This window comes from Muscardinus avellanarius (assembly GCF_963383645.1).
Source record: "Muscardinus avellanarius genome assembly, chromosome: 8".
Taxonomy (NCBI): domain Eukaryota; kingdom Metazoa; phylum Chordata; class Mammalia; order Rodentia; family Gliridae; genus Muscardinus; species Muscardinus avellanarius.
Window position 1 is genome coordinate 99,634,082 of NC_137794.1, and position 20,330 is coordinate 99,654,411.

The 20,330-nt window shown below is 36.5% G+C and overlaps 1 protein-coding gene across 4 annotated transcripts in view; it reads left to right on the forward strand.

Moving 5' to 3' along the window:
- The window catches only part of STXBP5 (syntaxin binding protein 5), a gene marked incomplete at both ends in the record, with an annotated part of 167,040 nt that extends 147,441 nt beyond the window's left edge, over positions 1-19,599 (forward strand). For all 4 annotated transcript variants that reach the window (XM_080700550.1, XM_080700551.1, XM_080700552.1 and 1 more), the window contains 6 exons: positions 2,086-2,325; positions 6,409-6,778; positions 7,044-7,209; positions 11,638-11,749; positions 16,994-17,214; positions 19,558-19,599. In XM_080700550.1, the coding sequence (XP_080556676.1) occupies positions 2,086-2,325; positions 6,409-6,778; positions 7,044-7,209; positions 11,638-11,749; positions 16,994-17,214; positions 19,558-19,599 (1,151 nt within the window). The remainder of the gene's footprint in view (positions 1-2,085; positions 2,326-6,408; positions 6,779-7,043; positions 7,210-11,637; positions 11,750-16,993; positions 17,215-19,557) is intronic.
- Between the last annotated feature and the right edge of the window lie 731 nt (positions 19,600-20,330).

Genomic DNA, 20,330 nt, shown 5'->3' on the forward strand with positions numbered 1-20,330 from the left:
GTGATTTGAGAAGTGATTTTTTTATCATATGTAACTTATATAATGTACTGGAAATTTTAATATTGATCTCTCTTCAACAATGTTTATTTAATAACTTTAGCAAACTAGATACTGTGCAAGGTTCTGCATACTATCTAAGTAACACAATCTTTGCACTTGTGATACTTCAGTCATTTTAGAGTGGAACACAAGACAGGTCAGAAATAACTGGAGAACAAATATCCTCTGCCGTGGAGACACAAAGCTCTATCCAAAACAGAGTGCATCTGTGATGGTAGGAGTTGGGACAAACTGATTCAGATGGAAAAGAACCACCATCTTGATAGATAGAGGTAGGGTTAATATGAGGACAACAGCCAGGAAATTACAAGCAAAAGCCTAAAAGTAGTTAGTGCAGGTTATGTTTGGAGAAAATCAAGTAGCCCAGTTTATTTTTCCACATTATACTGGAGCAGTACAGCATTAGGAGATAAGGACGTGGAGGACAAGTTAAAGTATTTTGCCAAGACTCTTAAAAACTTTATTAAGAGTATGAGCATGAGCTAGGCACACTCTTGCAATCCATAATCCCTGTGACTCCAGAGGCTAAGGCCAGGAGGATCACAAGTTTGAGGCTGCCTGGGCAATTTAGATCCTCTTTTCAAAACAAAAAAGGCCTGTGGATGTGATACAGTCTTAGTGATATAGTCCCTGGGTTCAATCCTCAATATCCTCCTCCCCCATATACCCCTCCCTCTCCCCACACACACATACACACACACTATGACCATGATGAAACAGAGAAAAAGAGAAGCCGCTGAGGATTTTTTGAGGTAAAAAATTATAACTGAACCTTATAAAACTTAATTGGACTCTATTAGGAAAGAGATTGAAGGTGGTTAAGTCAGTCTAGGTAAATGATATGAGGACCTAAACTTGGGGTAATAGAAGTAAATTGGTAATGAAAAAGGAAACAGAACATTGTAATAAAGTAACATAGAGGTTAGCATCCCATTTGAGTTTATAGGTAAAATGAAAGGAAGGAATCAGAACTGTTGCATATTATAAATTGGTTTCTAGGAAAGCAGGAGTGTTATTAATAATATAGTGTCATGAGAAGAATGTAGTGCTTTGCTTCATGGTGTGTGTTGATTTTATATCCTTCAGTAAGTATTTGGAAATGCGCTTCTAAAAGAAACAAGCTCAGGGCTTGAGATAGGCTTGGGATTGGCTACAGAGAAAATAAAGAGAAGGGATTTATTAGTGTAATTTTTACATATTCCTGCATTACAGACAAAGCTGAGTAAAAGAAATATTCCTGGTATAAGAGATCCAGATACCATTTACGAATTTTGAAGAAAAATGCTATAGATAAATGTTGATGAATGTTGGTTACAGTTAATAAAGCATTCAAGAAAAATGGAAGCTAAATTTTTACTTTTAAAGCTGTTCAGCTGGACTTTGTGGTGGTATAAACCTGTCATCCTAGTAGAGAGGCTGAGACAAGTGAATCACAGGTTTGAGGCCAGCCTCAGCAACTTAGCAAAAGGCCCTCAGGAATGACCCTGTTTCAAAATAAAATAATAAAGTAGGGCTGGGGGAGTAGACCAGAGGTAGAACAACTGTGGGTTCATCCCCAGTAACACACACACACACACACACACACACACACACACACACACACGGTGTTCATATGGACAGATTAAAAAGAGTAAGATATTTACCAGAGTATTTCTAAATGCATTTTAATATGTAGGAAATTTAAAAAAACTTCTATTTTCTGGTTCTACCTAATTATGAATTGTTGCTGAAGGAAGAAAGAGCACAGTGAGATAAGAAGATAGTAAAGACTGATTCGAATGTCACGCACTCTACTTAGCTCAGTTCTGAAAACTGTAGATTTATTCATTCGTATTTTATATTTCAGCGAAGGGAAATTTTACAAACGTAAAAGTCAATTGCTTTTCTTTTCAGTTAAAAACAAAATGAGGACTAAATATGCCATAGTTTTAGTTTTTTAAAGATTTAGCTCTGTGATCAAATTTATGCCAAAAAGCATGATATTTTAAAATTTGAGCAGTCTCACAGTATTTTAAATAATTTCAGATGTGAAAGATAATTCCTTCAGCCGATCACGGAGTTCAAGTGTAACAAGCATTGATAAAGAGTCCCGAGAAGCAATTTCTGCTCTTCATTTTGGTGAAACTTTCACTCGAAAGGCAGACTCTTCCCCTTGCCCTTGTCTGTGGGTTGGAACGACGCTGGGGACAGTGCTGGTCATTGCACTCAACCTTCCCCCGGGAGGAGAACAAAGACTTCTTCAGCCAGTGATTGTGTCTCCAAGTGGTATGTATGCACTGATGCTGCCTGAGATTTGCTATGATGTCACTAGAAGTGTTTGCTTTCCCTCCCTTATTGAATTGATCTAAGATTTCTTAAATATAAAGTAAATGGAGCTGGTAATAGTCTTAGTTTGTAGGAAAGGAATACCCATAAGAAAATGAAAAAAAAAAATCTCTACACTTTTTTTTTTTTTTTTTTTTTTTTTTTTTTTTTGTGGTACTGGAGATAGAACCTAGGGGCATTTTGCCTTCGAACTATACCCCAGCCATATATATATATTTTTTTTTTCCTTTTTTTTTTTCTGGTGGTGGTGGTACTGGGGTTCATTTTTATACTTTTTTTTTTTTTTTTAGAATCAGGGTCTCTTAAGCCAGCATGACTGGCTTCCAACCTACGCGATCCTCTTGGCTCTGCCTCCCAAGCACAGGGATTACAAGCATGCGTCACCACACCCAGATTCTTTTTTCCTTTTTTTTCTGGTCAGAAATATGACTTTCTTTTTTTTGTTTGTTTGTTTGTCTTTTAATTTTTTATTGGTGCATTATATTCATAAATCATAATGAGGTAAACACTTGTGTGGACATACATGTACACATCACCCATTTATCCCCTACCCAATTCCCATTCGATTCCTTCCCCATCCCTCCTTCCCATGCTTGGCTTAGTGGTTGATTTCGATATGTTTAAGTATATTGTGTGCTTTAGAGAATTTCCTTCTTCCCCCCTCCCATCCCCTCATTGTCTAGTTTGCTTCTTTATAGGATTTCCTTTTTCATCTAGAGTTCCTCCTATGACCCATTTCTCCTTGCTAAGGACCTCACTAAGTAGCTGAGGCTGTCTGCAAACCTCAATCTTTCAGTCTCCGCCTACCAAATGCTGGGATTACAAGCATGTGCCACCACGCCTGGCAATAGCACTTTTTAAAAAAATTATAATTCATAAACTAAAAGCAAGTTTTGATTTTATGAAATGTTGATGTACTTTTATATTAAGTCTAGAAATAACTCACAAGTTGAGTTTTCATTGCTACTCATATATGCTCATGTAAAGAAACAACCATGACTACTGGCTAATGGATCTTACTTCCAATGTAGACTTTTACAGTTCTTGCAATTTAAATAAAAATGTAATTATAACTGTAACATTCATTTCTGAACTCTATATTAAATAAGCACTGTGATTTATTCATTTAACCAATTTATTGGGTTAAAAAACAGGTTACATAGTAATGACTAGTCCCACTTCTTACTAGTAAACAACAAATATATGTGTAAAAGTGAAAATAGTATAGAAAAATAAAAATGTTGACAAGATATTTTTATCGTTTAACTGATTTGTAGTTTTTTTTTACAACAAACACATATCTATAAAAAGAAAAACAATGTTTCCAATAAGCAAAAATAAAGGAAAGAGATTAAACATAATTTACTATTTGTATAAAAAGTATGTAAGATGTTTTTCAGCTTGCAATAATGTTAAATTGGCTATAAAGTACATTCATGTAAGAGTAATTTTCCTATGTAAAGAAAAGCCTTTTAGTTTCTTCTTATTGGTGAAATCTTTGAAGTTTGTTTTTAGTAAGATCCCTATTTTAAGATGTGTCAGTGACACTTACCGTGTTATTTGTATTGGAATTATAAAAAGAGGTATTTTGTCAAGCAGATGGTTTTCTGTACTTAAGAATCTGAAATGGTCTACTTTGTCATCTCCCCATTTTTTATTTATTTATTTATTTAAAGAGAAAGGCCCATCAGTTACCACTCTACTGGGAAACACTAAAATCTTGCCACATGATTTACATTATGATGTAAGATTACAATGCTCCAATAAAAGCACAAAAATAAAATGTTTAAAAAAATATCTTGCCAACCAGAAGACAAGCATGCATTTAAATGTTATTTTAGGCCATTTTTAGAAAATCTACATATTAAGATTATGTATGTGTTAAAAATAATTCCCACATTATCATGGATAAGTAAGCTAGACTCAACAAAATTATAAAGCTGGAAGGATTTTTTTGGGGGTGAACCAGAATAAAATAAGGGATCTTGGGGAAGAGGAAGCTAGCTTTAGAATATGTTTTGAGGTAATAGTGATTAAATCTATAAGATTTTAACTGCCTTGGGATTATAACTCTTTGTGCTTCTCATTTTTCTGCCACACTGCTTAATACACCTGGCCTGGAGATTACAGTTACCAGATATAACCAATAAAAATATTGTATGCCCATTCAAAATTTAATTTCAAGTAACAAAACACCTTTTTTTTTTTTTTTGGTGGTGGTACTGGGGTTCCTGGAAGCCCTTTTACTTCCGGGCTACACTCCCAGACCTATTTTATATTTTTGAAACAGGGTCTCTTACGCCAGCACGGCTGGCTTCAAACCTGCGCGATCCTCCTGTCTCCGCCTCCCAAGCACGGGGATTACAAGCGTGCGCCACCACGCCCAGCAACAAAGCACCTTTTTAATACACATATATCCTGTGTAATATTTTAATATATATATAGTATTTCGTACACGCTTTAAAAATTTTTTTTTGAAATTCAAGTTCAAGTACATGTTTTCTGGCAACACTGTTATAGAACAAACAGGGATACAAAGAAGAAATGAAATAAATTTTGTTTGTTTATCATGGTATTTGGGGCTTTAAACCAGTTCTCTACCACTGAGCTACATCTCCAGCCTCTTTCTTTCTTTCTTTCTTTCTTTCTTTCTTTCTTTCTTTCTTTCTTTCTTTCGGGAACAAGGTCTTGCTAAGTTGCCAAGTGGCAAACATTTTTCTTCTAATAAAAAAAGTTGAAGGAATATCAAAACCTCTTCTGCTTAAAAACAGAAGCTAAGCTGGGCGTGGTGGCGCACGCTTATAATCCCCGCACTTAGGAGGCGGAGACAGGAGGATCACTCAGGTTCGAAGCCAGCTGCACTGGCGTAAGAGGCCCTATTTCCAAATTAAAAAGTATAAAAAAGAGGTCTGGGAGGGTAGCCCGGAGGTAGAAGGGTTTCCAGGAACCCCAGTACCAAAAACAAAACAACAACAACAAAAAAAACCCAGAAGCTAATAATATGTAGAAACTTTCTGTGATCTACAAAATATTTTATAAATAAAAATAATACATAAAAGTATTTTAAAAGAAATAGAAAGCTAAATCCTATATCCTCCCTTCTATTGAATTTATGTTATCATTTAGCTTAGAAATGAGCATGGAGCATTTTTTAAGGATGCAGATGGGGGCAATGCAATCAATTAAAGCAACCCCTAAATTAAGAGCATAAACTGACCAAAATAACGCCTTGAATATTTGACACTATTTTGAATATGTTAAAAATAAATTATGATTTTAAGCACAGTGTTTAGAAATGTGTGGACTTTACTTCCTATTACCCCTCTAGGTCAATGCTGTCTTATTTAGAAATGCAAGTTGTTAAGCCGTATGTATAATTTATCATTTTCTAGTAGCCACATTAAAAAAATGGAAAACCAGGTGAAATCAATTTTAGTAATATTTTACATATCAAAAATGCTATTTCAGTCTGTAATCATTACTTTTAAACTGCATGGCTCTCTTACTTTTGGAGGGGTACGAAAGTCTTCAAATCTGGCTTCTGTTGTGCTTACAGCACACCACAGTTGTCCCCACAGTCTGGACAAGGCATGCTTCCCGTGTTGTGAAATCACCAGTGGCTGGTGGCTGCCATATGGACAGCCCAGTTCTAGATGCCATACACGACCTAGATGCTCTTGCACTCACTGGGTCACCCCTTTGTATGGGAGAAGACAGGGTTCCAGATACCAGCACACCATTGTTTATTAAGTATAGGTCAGATACATATTTGTAAAATTCATCATGTTTTATGAAACTGTGAATTTTTAGTTAGTTGCACTTACCTATTTGGGATATGGTATTGATATCTTTTTCCAGACTCATAAATGTCATATTTGAATTCTATCAGTGACCCAGTGTATAACTTCATTTAGATTCTTTCAGCATAATTTTGAGTGTCTCACTAGTGTCAGAGGTACGATAAACATAGTTATTCTATGGATTAAAATGTTTTAGTTATTTAACCACACTCTTCTGTTTCAGGTACTATACTGAGGCTTAAAGGTGGAATCTTGAGAATGGCATTTCTGGATTGTACAGGCTGCTTAATGCCACCTGCGTACGAACCCTGGAAAGAACACAATGTTCCTGAAGAAAAAGAAGAAAAGGAGAAACTGAAAAAACGGCGGCCTGTCTCGGTGTCCCCTTCCTCTTCTCAGGAAATTAGCGAAAATCAATATGCAGTGATATGTTCTGAAAAGCAAGCAAAAGTAATCTCACTGCCAACCCAGAACTGTGCTTACAAGCAGAACATTACGGAGACCTCCTTTGTGCTTCGTGGAGACATCGTGACACTGAGTAACAGTATCTGCCTTGCCTGTTTCTGTGCTAATGGCCATATTATGACATTCAGGTAAGACACAGGTATTGATTTAAACACAGATTTATATTCAGTTTGAAAAAATGCTTTTGTTTATAGCCTTATATGTTGATGGTCTATTTCCCTTCAGTCAATAATGAACAAGTATATGAGAAATACAAATAATTTATTTCCTATTCATGTATATAAACTAAATCACAAGACTTGCGATCTCTGCCATTTTTAACTTTCATAATATTTTGTTCACGATGAAAAATGACCGTATTTATTGCTAACAAGTTTTCAATCTTTCCCCCAGTTTGCCAAGTTTAAGGCCTCTGTTGGATGTGTACTACCTGCCTCTTACCAATATGCGGATAGCCAGGACGTTCTGCTTCACCAACAACGGACAAGCATTGTATCTTGTTTCACCTACAGAAATTCAGAGGCTTACATATAGTCAAGAGACCTGTGAAAATCTTCAGGTAAATAACAAAGATAAAAACAATTTTGTCAGAGGTGAAGTACCCTCTGAGGGCCCTTCCACTGTCTGTTCTTTTCTCTCTTGGGACTACACTATTGAGCCTGCTTGGGAAAGTTCCACTTTTTTGTTATTCTTTCAATGATAAAAGTATCTTCCTCCTCCTCAGACTCTTCTTATATGAAGTACTTCATCTTACTCATCTATATTTGTCTTTCCAGGATAGAAAAGAAATATGAAATGTTACATACATGTTATATCCACCATCTGCATAGAATAAATAGCTGTTATACACGTGTGCACATTGTTTTTGGTTTTTCTTTTTTTTTTTTTTTGCAGTACTGGGGATGGAACCCAGGGGCATTGTACCTCCGATCTACACTCGAGCCCTATTTTTTAGTCTTTTTCTATTTTTGAAACAGGGTCTCACTGAGTTGCGAAGAGCCTCGCTAAGAGATGAGGTTGTCCACAAACTGCGATCCTCCAGTCTCAGCCTCCCAAATGCGGGGATTACAAGCGTGGCCACCTTGCCCGGCTGCACACTGCTTTTAAAGAGTATGTTAGTGTGAAAATAATGTAGCTATTTTAAGGGCAAATTGTGTGATCCCTTCCTGTTTTCACAAGAATATTGTGATAATACATATAAAAATTGTTTTCCTTTGAGTAATTTTGTTGATTTTTGAAAGACCATGAAAAAATGCACTAAATAAAACATTTTTTCTAATATTGCATCATGCCTTAATATATATTAGAAAAGATCACTATAGCATTATGTTCTAAAATAAAAGTGACCTTGAAGTACTGAGCTAAATATTGATTGGCACATGAGAGGGGAAATTGTTATCTAAAGGGACTTTATAATAAATTATTTTGTAATTAATTAGTCCTGACTTACTCATTTGTAAACTTCAATTTGTGGATTACGACTTAGGACATGACCTTTATAATTGAGAAGACTGAATTCAATTCTGTATCCTTGCCCAAAACTCAGCATGGCATTCCTTTTCATTTTAACCATTCTAACAGGCATTTAATGGCATTTTACTGACGTCTTAATTTGAAGTTCCATAGTGATGAGTAATGCTGATCTTTGGCAAAGCCTATATTTTAGTATTTTGACCATGTTTTTATTGGTTTGCTTCTCTTCTTATAAGTTTTAAGAGTCCTTTATATATTCTAGATAGACAATTTTATTAGAAATGTAAAGCTTTTTCAATATTTTATTCTAGTCTGGCTTGTCTTTTTATTTTTTTCCCAGAACTGGGGATGAAACCCAGGGGTATTCTACCTCTAAACCATACCTCAAGTTCTTTTTATTATTCTTCATTATGAAACAGGATCTCACTAAGTTGCAGAGAGCCTCACTAAGTAGCTGAGGCTGGCCACGAACCCTTGATCCTCCTGTCTCAGCCTCCCAAGTACTGGGATTACAAGCATGCACCACTACACCTGGCTGGCTTGTCTTTTAAACTTCGTCTTTGAAAAGTATTTAATTTGAAGTTAGTAGTTGGTTTTCCTGCAGAGGGTGTTTTTAGATCCATAGCTAAGCTATATTTAGGGATAGAAAATAGAGGAGTAAAGAGATTTTACAAAAGGCACAAGGAAACTTGGGTGCTATGTTCAAAAATTTGATTCTGGGGCTAGTTCCAAGGACATAGACATATGACAACTTACCATAATGTATACTTTAAATGTGTTCAATGTTCATACTTTTAAAAGGCTATTTAAAATACTAGAGGATTAAGAAATTTATATTATCATCCAGAAACAATTAGTAAAAAGAATATGTTTGTAGATTGAAATGCTTAAAATCCTCCCTATAGCATTAACTATACCTTAAAGTGAAAGAAAACTTGCAATGTATTTTTTCAAATCGACTAAATTGATTCATTTGTGAACTTTATTTTCAGTACTAGAGTTTGAACTCAGAAGAATTCTGCCTCTGAGCTACACCTTCAGCCTTATCTAATTTTTTTTATTTTGAAACAAGGTCTCAGTAATTGTTGAGAGTCTTGCTAAGTTTCTGAGGCTGGCCTCAAGCCCTTGATCCTACTGTCTCAGCTGTTCAAGTCCTGGTACTATAGGCATGTGCCACCATGCTTAGTTTATTTGTGAACATTAAAACCATAATCATAGAGATGAAACATACCAATTAATTCACTTTAAACAATGACTTTAATAAGTACCATGAGATTATAAATTAAACCTCACATACTCACTATAAAACAAAGATGACAGTTGAGCAATTAGCTCTTAAACATATTTTACATTCAATATGCTATATATTGCTGAACTTATTTTGGAGACATTTATTTTTCAGACTCAAGTTCAACATTACTTACTCAGACTCAATTTTAATTCTTATAAGGTCTTATTAATCAAGATTACTAAAATCATTATTATTTCATGAGCCTTAAAAAGTTTTTAATGATAACAAAAGCCATTATATTGACTCATTTATGTAATTAATCCTATATTTCACTACCCAAGCATATTAATTAATAAGACCAATGGGATCCAAGAGTCTAAATTTGACAAGTATATATATTTTTGTATATTGAAATTTTATATTAGTTAAGAAATCCCAGAAATATAGTTACTATAATTCTGTGAAATACAACTTCAAACATATTAAAAATATGCTTAAAATTACTTTTGATATGCAGTCTAATGTAAAATTCAGTATAATAATAGTTTCCATTTATTCTGTTATAGATTTTAAGAAGTTTGATTTATTGAACCACAATGTTTTTATTCCTAGTTTTTTCTACTTCCAGAAATTCCCTAATGTACATGATGTTCATCCACAAACATAAAGTTAATCACGAAGCCACACATGACAGGGAGGGAGGGGAGGAGGGGAAGGCCTTGGGGAGGGCGCTGTGTGCACATGTGCCTCCACCATCTCCTGCCCCATTGAAACGTATGATATGATGCACCAAGGACAATAATAATGATACAGCGTTACATAAAGGGAGGGCCTCAGTCTACTTAACTAAGTGGAAGTCTGTGCCATGTAATGTTAATAATTATTTTTTTCCCTGCAACATCTGGCTAAAGAGAGAACATTAGTGTGATTATATCTAAAAGTAAAACCTTTGTAAATCCTTTAACTGTCCTAGCCCAGCCCTAAGGATGAAACCCTGAAAAATATATACTTTCACTCCAACTATAATGTGATACCAGAGTTCAACAGAACTACCTGGAGCCAATAGTGTACTTTGCCTTTATATAGTAACTTCTTCTCTTTATTGGAAAAAATACAATCCCAAAGCCTGTATTTTTAATTCGTTTTTATAAATGATAATTTATAAAATGCCTATAAATAATGTTGCTCTCATCCTTTTATAGGAACTCTTCTTCTTTATGTATTATAAACAAAATCAATAATATGTCTGCAACCATTTTTCTCTCTTTTAATATTTCTGCCCTCTGAAGAATATTGACAGAAGCAGGATGTGGGGTGCACACCTGTAATCCCAGTACTTGAGAGGCTGAGACAGGAGGGTCATGGGTTAAGGCCAATTTCAGCAATTTAACAAGACCCTATTTAAAATAAAATGATAAAAGGAATCGGGGGATGTAGCTCAGAAGTAGAATGCCCCTGATTTCAATCCATAGTACCAAATATATATATGTATATGTACAGTAGTTTCAGGAAAATCTGACAATGTAGAAGAAATGTTCCACATCTTTCTGACAGATTTATTATAAAATTACGGGTGTATTTTGGCATAATAATGTTCCTAGTATTTGTCTCTGAAAAAGGAAGTTGGTCATCAGGCGTGGTGGTGCACACTTGTAATCCCAGCATTCAGGAGGCTGAGACAAGAGGATTGAGGTTTGAGGACAGCTTCGGCTACTTAGTGAGGCTCTTTGCAACTTAGTAAGATCCTGTTTCAAAATTAAGAATAAAAAATAGGGCTGGGGGTGTAGCTCGAAGGCAGAATGCCCTTGGGTTCCACCCCCAGTACCGCAAAAAAAAGGAAGTTGGTATGTCTAATTTTCTGAGTCAGCTCAAAGTTATAAATTTAAAATTGTATTCTGTCATCATTATTGTGCTGGACTTCTTGACCATGTAGTAGATAAATTTCTTCTTTCTAATGTAAGAAAACCTAATTTTTAATCTAATTACCAATTCTTGGGAAGAATTTTATGATATTTTGTCTTGAAAATGAAAATCTCCTTATGGTTTGATCAGACATATCTTATTTTCTTGAAATGGAAAGAAGGTGATCTAGTGAAATGAATAAGCAGCAAGTTAGTAAATTTATACTTAGAAACTTGTCCTGATCATTTGAAATGTGCTTATTAATCATGAAACTCAACATGGAATCTTCTAAGCTTACATGAAAGCATTTACAGAGATGGTTTTGTTAAATATAGTAGTTGCCCTAAAACTTAACAATTGCAACTTGTTTTGATTTTAAAGGAGATGTTGGGGGAACTCTTCACGCCTGTAGAAACACCGGAAGCACCAAACAGGGGATTCTTTAAAGGCTTGTTTGGAGGTGGTGCACAGTCCCTTGATAGAGAAGAGCTATGTAAGTTGATTTATTTAATGTAGATGATACATATTACAACAGAAACATTCAAGTCATGCAAATATTTTCCTATATATGTGAATTTATTTTTCTTTTTTGTCACACAGTAGGATATCATTGTTTTAGCAGCATATATAAATATTTGTCACTCTGTCCCAAATTAAGACAATATTTTTCTTAGGGAACCAAAATCGGGATAGTTTCAAGTGGCTCAAAAAAAAGTATTCACAACTTTAAATGAATATTTTTTAGTATTTTTTTTTGTTTACAATAAATGTGATTTGTTATTTCATTTCTATGATTACCTTAATTGATGCCTGTCTTAGATTTCCATCTGTATGGCAAACAAAATACCTATAAAAATCAAAAGTAGCAAAGATTTGCTTTAGTTCACAGCTTCAGCAGTTTCAGTTCCTGGTAGAGAGAGCCGGGCAGAGCAGAACTCCTTACTGTACGGCAGCCAGTAAGCAGGGAGAGAGGGGCCGGCATCCCAGAAGGCACATCCCCAGTGACCCAACTTTTCTTCTTTTTTTTTGTTTTTGGTGGTACTGGGGTTCCTGGAAACCCTTCTACCTCCGGGCTACACTCCCAGACCTATTTTATATTTTTATTTGGAAACAGGGTCTCTTAAGCCAGCGAGGCTAGCTTCGAACCTGCGTGATCCTCCTTGTCTCCGCCTCCCAAGCGCACCACTGTGCCCGGCTGACCCAACTTTTCTGAAGGCATTGTTTCCATTTTTCCTAATGAGATATTAAATCCCTAGTACAAATTAGGCTTTGCTAGCTAGTGCAGACATGGGCATTGTCTGCACGTGCTGCTGATTCTACTGGATGCTGGAGTTAAGGATGGGACCTTCCACCCAGTTTTCAAAGGACGGTTTGGGAGACCACTCAAAATATAGCAGGGTCCACATCCCTGCAGGCAGGCCCTGAGGGGGCAGTTAGTGAAGTGAGCTGTGAGCATAGAGCCAAGGCTAAAGTGGAGAACCCAGGAATCAGGAGTTTTCAGGAATGTGGACTTATCTGCCAAGGAAGGCTGAAACTTGTGGAAATAGGCTAAGAGGCAGCCACATAGGCTGCACCCAGCAAGGCCATGGGCATGGCTGCTGAAGCCCTTTGGAGGGCACATGTCAGCTGTGTGTGTCCTGGATGCCAGATGTGTACGAAGTGATGGAATGTTTGCCCTGCTGGCTTTAGGTCTCACTGGTCTCATTCCCTGATTCAGTGCCTCTGTCTCTCCCTTCTGAATGGTAATGTTTACTCTGAATCATTGTATGTTGGAAGCATATAACTTATGATTTTTATTTTTACAGGGACTCACAGCTGAAAGTTTTTCCTAAGTCTCAGAGGAGGAGTTTGAGCAAGTTTGGAATTGTTAAGGCTGTAGGGACTCTTGGATATAGATTGAATGCATTTTGTATTGTGAGATAGACATGAGCTCCTAGGGACCAGGGGTACGGTATTAGAGTTTGGATTTAAAATGTCCCCCAGAGAGGCTTATGTGTTAGACAGTGCAGCCATGTTCAGAGCTGGGACATGGCTAAAAGGGGATGAGGACAGGACTGTGTGTGGACTTCCTCTGGCTCCCATGGGCAGAGAGTGAATTGTCTTCCAACAGGTTGTAAATCTCTGCTACTCAACCATTCTGCCACAAGCCAGCTGATAAAAAACTAGCCTCTGAAATCATGAGCTCTGAAGTAAACCCTTCTTGCTCTGTGTTGAGCTTTTAGGCATTTTGGTGACACCAAACAAAAGGGCTGACTAAAACATGTGGAAAGGTTTATTTATTTATTTATTTTTATTGGTGCACTTTATTCATACATCTTAGTGGGATACAAACTTTTGTAGACATACATGCACATATCGCCCAGTCAGCCCCCACCCGATTCCCACCCCATTCTCTCCCCAGCCCTCCTTCCCATGCTTGGCTTAGTGGTAGACATCTAGTATTATAGCAATTTATCCAAAATTAAAAATGATAATTTCACATAACAGTTTCATTTGTCTGATACCAAGCTTTTGATGACTTAAGGATAACATTTCAATATTTCTTTTTGCTTTCTTTCTTACCAGAGAATATGTTTATTTTGACTCATCGTTTTTCATGTTCAGTCTGTGGTTGATTGGCTACAAGGCAGAAACATGGCAGCAGAGCTTGGAAGAGGAAAGCTGTTCAACTCATAGTAGCCAGGAAGCAATGACAGGCAGGCAGACAGGCTAACGACTGACAGGAAAGGCCCAGTGATGGAGAGCCCTCAAGGCCACACCTCATGACCCATTTATTCTTGGCCTCTATAAGAATGCCAAGAAAATTCAGTGGTAAAAGAACAGTTTTTCATCAAATGATGTAGAGACAACTGGATATTCACATGCAAAAGTAAAAAGAGAAAAGGAAGTGAAGTTGGACCCCAGCTTCATACCCTGCATAAATTAACTCAAAAAGTGTGAAGGACCTCAATATAAGAGCTAAAATTAAAAAGGCTTAGAAGTAAACCATAAAGACAGGAACTGTGGCGCATGCTTGCAATCCCAGTACTAGAGAGGTGACACAGGAGGATCACAGGTTCTCGGCCAGCATTAGCTACTTAATGTGGCTCACAGCAACTTTGTGAGACCCTGATTCAAAATAAAGAATAAAAAGGCTGGGGGGTGTAGCTGAGAGGTACAGTTCCATTCTTAATATTGATAAAAAAAGTAAACATAGGTATAAATCAGGTATAAAGCTTTGTGAACTTAGAATAGACAGTGGTTTCTCAGAACTCCCCAATCACCAGTAACCTAAGATTAAATTAGATAAATTGAAATTCATAAACATTTAAAAATTTAAGGTACAAAACAATATATTAAGAATACAGTGAGCTGGTCATGATGTGCATGCCTATAATTCCAGTACCTGTGAGTCTAAGACAGGATTGCCGATTTGAGAACAGCGTCAGAAACTTAGCCAGACCCTGTTCCAAAATAAATAAAGTAGGGTGGGAATGTAGATCAGAAACAGAACACCCCTGCGTTCAGTCCCTAATACCACCGAAAATGAAAAAAAAAAAAAAAAAAAAAAGATGACTACAATTCCTCTCAGGAATATAGTGAGACTATTTCCAAACAAAAAAATTAAAAGGGCTGAGGGTATAGAATTCGCAAGTAAAATGCCCCTGGGTTCAATCCCCAGCACCACAAAATAAAATTAAATATAAAATTAAAATAGACAATCTAAAGAATGGGATAAAATATTTTCAAATTTATATCTCCTCTCTGATAAAATCTAGTATCCAGAATATATGAACTCTTACAACTCAATGATAAAAAGACAAATGGCCTAATTTTAAAATGGGCAAAAGTTTAATAGATATTTCTCCAAAGACAATATATAGCTGATTCATAAGAACATAAAAAGTTGCTCAGCATCATTTGTCATCTAGGAAATGCAGCTTAGACCACAATGAGATATCCCTTCATGTGTACTAGGATGGCTGTCAGAAAGACACAACATAAACACAGCAAGGATGTGGAGAAACAAACCTTCACACTGCTGGTGGGGTGAAAAAACGCATCTTAAGAGAGCTGTCTTACAGATCTTGAAAAGGTAACCCTAGAGTTACCATATGACTCGACAGTTCCACTCTGGACACATACCCAAGAGAACTGAAAACATGTTCACACAAAAACATCTACAGATGTCATGATAGCATTATTCATAATAACCAAAAAGTAACCTGGGTGTCCATCAGATGCTGGATTGATAAGTAAATGCAGTGTATCCAAAATTAATGTCATTCAGCCATAAAAAGAGATGAAGTACTGATATATGCTATACTATAGAAGGAACTTGACGTTATGCTTAATAAGAGAGGCCAACCATGAACAGCCACCTACGTTATGAATTCATTTATATGGGATATTTAGACAACAGACAAGGCCTGGGAAGAAGAGGAATGACTAGTAGCTGCTAACAGACATGGAACTTCTTTTGAAGTGATGAAATGCTCTGGAATTAGACAGTTTGATATTTTTATAGACTTGTGAACAAACTAAAAAACACTGTTAACATTAAGGGGTGATTTTAGAATTATTTTTTAAAAGGAAAGGTAAGTTGAAGGGAGAGGGGATGAATCTGAAATAAACTTTAAAGGAATAAGCTTTGAAAGTTAGAAGTGGTGGTGCATTCCTGTAATCCCAGTGCTTGGGAGCCTGAGATTGGAGGATGGCAGGTTCAAGGACAGCCTCAGCAACATAGCAAGACTCTCAGCAACATAGTGAGACCCTGTTTAAAAAATAAATAAAAATAAAAGGGCTAGTGGTGTAGCCTTAGAAGGCAAATGCCCTGGGTTCAATCCCTAGTACCACACAAACAAATAATTACTATAATAATAATAAATATAAAGAATTTAAGATGTTAGTAATGTAGGTGTTAGATAATCAGGGTCTGGTTTATGAAGGGATGGAAACAGTCATTTTTTAAAGGAAAAATCTGATGTATTTTGCGACAAGATAACTAGAGACAAAGGAATACGTCATATGTACAAATCTTGGAGACTGAAATAGAATACTGAATAAATTTATTTGTCTTTTGAGCCTAAGTATAGACTTTAAGGAATTTGGAGCCAGTAAACTAAATCCTATCTAAATATTTAAACTTATTGTTCAAAGATAAATATTTTAAGTTAAGAATCTCCAATTCTGTGAATCCTTAAGAGTAATTTTAGTTATGTAAATTGGTGTCAGTATGGAGTCAGTATGGTGCACACTTGTAATCCCAGCACTTGGGAGGATTGCAGGTTTGTGGCCAGCCTCAGCTACTTAGTGAGGCCCTATGCAACTCAGTGAGACACTGTTTCAAAATAAAGAATTTTAAAAAAAGGGCTAGGAGTGTAGTTTGGAGGTAGAATGCTGCTGGGTTCAATCCCCAGTACTACCAAAAAAAAAAAAAAAAAAAGGAAAGAAATTGGTGTCAATATGCCCATGACTCATTTCAACAAACGCTTACTGGCCTCTTTGGGCACAAGTTCTACTATATGAACTAGCATAGAGCAGGGTATTTAGTACATTGTATTTTAACATATTTGAAGAAGTATCTAGAAAATATTTAAATCACTATAATCAAAGAAAATGTATATTAATGATCAAATGAAATATATAAATATCCCAATTATATTGTCACTCAATCCAAATATCCTTATAGTGGGATCTTATTTAATAAAATGTTAATGGTTTTGAGTTAACGCGTTGATGTGTTCCATCCATTCAGTTGGAGAGTCGTCCTCAGGAAAGGCTTCACGCAGCCTCGCCCAGCATATCCCTGGCCCTGGCGGCATTGAAGGTGTGAAGGGGGCTGCATCCGGAGTTGTTGGTGAATTAGCGCGAGCCAGGTTGGCACTGGATGAAAGAGGACAGAAGCTTGGTGACTTGGAAGAAAGGACAGCAGCTATGTTGTCAAGCGCAGATTCATTTTCTAAACACGCTCATGAGGTATGTCTACCCAACAAATCATTTTTAAAACCTAAAGTATAGCCAGACACAGTGGCACATTCTTGTAGTACTAGTAATTGGGAGGCTGAGACAGGTGGATCGCAGGTTTACAGCTGGCCTCAACAACTTGTGAGGCCCTCAGCAACTTAGTGAGACCCTGTTTCCAAATAAAGAATAAAAGCATAAGGCTAGGGTAGATCTCAGGGGCGTAATGTCCCTGGATTCAATCCCAGTGCCACTAAAATAAATATGTAAATAAATAAGTGAGTAAATACCTAAAGTATGAAAATTATTATATTTACATAGCTATCATATTGTTACACACATGAATTTTCAGTGTTTTTTGTATATTTTCAAATTCCTGATATTTGCCACCAGAAGGAACCATTTTAAGAATATGATCCAGTAGTCTTTGATCTCTTACTGAAGTTGATAAGTTTGGAAAGAACTTCAAAGAACTTGCTTATCTTCAGGATCTTTATAAACACTGTCAGCAGCTTTGCAGCTATTTCTTAGGGAATAAAAACAATGCTGATTTTCCTTAATTCCTCAGAGTGTACTTCTGTCTTATCCTAATGGAGGAAATAATTCATGTTCTTGATATTCTTCCAGGTAGATCTAAATAAATAAAATTGATACAAACCTTTTTTGGGAGGAGGTACTCAGGATTAAACCCAGAGAGCTACACCCCCAACCCAATTTTATTTTTTATTTGAAACAGGGTCAACTAGTTGATGAGAGTCTCATTATTTGCTGAGGCTATCCTCAAACCTGCTATCCTCCTGTCGTAGTCTCCCAAGTAAAGGGATCACAAGTATGTGCCACCACACCCAGCTAGTGCAAACATTTTGATGCAATCAGCAGTACTGTCTGTCTCGTCATACAGTTCATATGGAGGTGTATTGAGATGCATTTTTCCTTAACGTCATCTGATAAACTTTGGAAGTCATGATAGAGCTCAGAAACATGTTAGAAAGTAGAGATCCCTAAGTGGCCCTTTGACAGATATGTTTTGTTGGTTAACATAGTGTTTCTTAAAAATTAAACTTAAGTGCTTTTATAGAAAATACATATTTATTTCATTTTTGCACATATATACCACTCTTTAATGCTTTGGCCTTGGGTACGTTCTGTATCTAGTTCCTAGCCTGGCGCTTGAGCATATTTCGAGTTTATCTAAAGGAACCAAGGCCAGATTATTTTTATGCCTGAGCACCCACATTTATAGTAATAACTCTCCTTTTTCAACCAAAAGTGATCTCTTCTTTCCTCAAGGATGTTGAAATCTAGAATGCATGAGAGAGATAACTAGACCTGGGAGACACAGGGCTTCAAGGAGATTGAGAGGCTCTTGAATATTTGCACTGTGCCCACAGGCACCTCAGATGTAGCCTAGTCGTCTTCAGTCTAGGGCAAGAATTTCATCATAACCCTGTACCTGTGTGATCCCAAAGGCACATGGCACCTTAGTCTATTTCCCAGAATACCTACAATCTGACATAGATTTCTAAAGCGAGAAATATCACCCCTGGGTGTGGGGCACTGGAATGATCCAGCTGGCTGGGGGAGGGTTGTAGCCTAGCGTGCAATTGGGAGACATTTACTAAAAATAAGGGGCAGTGGAAACGTGGGGATGAGGAACTGCTGAGTAGTGTTTTGTTGTCTGAAAAGTGAGTAGTAAGCCCATAAATTTGGAAAACTATGCTAGATAGTTAACCAAGTGCTCAGTCTCAGACTCAGCTTTTCCCTTCTGCCAGATGCTCTTCAGACATATTTGAGAGTCTATGAATATAGGATATTGAGAAGGATGTTTCAGTGAATCAGACTGCTAAGCGTAAATCCAGGTTCTATATGTGTTGATTCTGAGCAACCCCTAGAAGCCTCAAGTTTTTCACTTAAATAATGGGGGAAAAAACTATAGTGTTGTGTGGGCCAAATGAAATCACATAGGGGAAGTGTGCTATCCATTGCTGGCCCAGAAAAGGTGCTTAGGAAATTTTAAATAGCAGTAGTAGAATTTACAACCTTTAATTCCCTTGTTTTAAAACATTATTTTTAGTTCAAATTAGAAACCTGAAAATTGCCTTATTTGTAGATTCTTAGCTTAGTCTTAGAAGGTTCTTAGAAGAAAGTTCTTCTCAAGTAGTTCTTAATGATTATAGTTATTTATTCCTGTAAATAGACTAGTTTTTACTTACTGTTTTCAGTATATTGATTTAAATTCTGTAGTAACACTACCTATGTTTTAGAATGTTATGCTTTTGAAAAATATAGAAACCAGTTATAAATGCTATTTTTCTGGCATTTTAAAAGTATGCTTTTCTTTTTTCTCTCTCTTCTTAGATGATGTTGAAATACAAAGATAAGAAGTGGTACCAGTTCTGACAGCTAGAATCCAATTAAGTCCAACTTCAGTCAGAAGGAAAAAAGATTTCCTTTTTTTACTTCATTGATTTATTTAGGAAAGCTGACAAAGAGATGTTCATCACTGAATACTGTTCTTTCCTAGCACAATCATGCACTGTTTTACCTCAGTCACGTGGCTTTAACTGAGGAGAGTTCACACATCCTCCCTCTCGCTATGGTGTGTGCTGGCTGAGTTAACAATGTGGGAACTAACCAGGTCACAGGTGACGATGAAGAAGCAGGGGGTGTTGAGGAGACATGGCAGGGACTGTTCCTTGGATCATTCCCGTATTAGATTTCACATGCCAAGATTCCGTGCCGCTGCATCTGCCATCAGTGTTTGACCTGTTTTGGGGAGAGGCAATAAGTCAGAAGTCCTGGAGTTGAAATAGTTTGTGTCACTGAACTGGATTATAAACATCTGCGTTGGACTTTCCCTCCCTTAAACTGACTGGTCATCAGTATCATTAGTGAAAAAGAAACAAACTGTTTGTTACCATATCTTTAGACTAAGCTGAATGGTGGGCTTTAAATAATAAATACATACACATAGTTGACTTGTGTATGGGCTACTCTTGGATTCTTGTTATTATATACTTGTGTTTAGTTCATATTTTGTCAAAAGCAAAACAAGGCGATACATCACTTTTCATTGAAAAGAAAAGTGTAGAGCATGACTGAATTGCTCATCATCCTGGAAGTTTCCATGT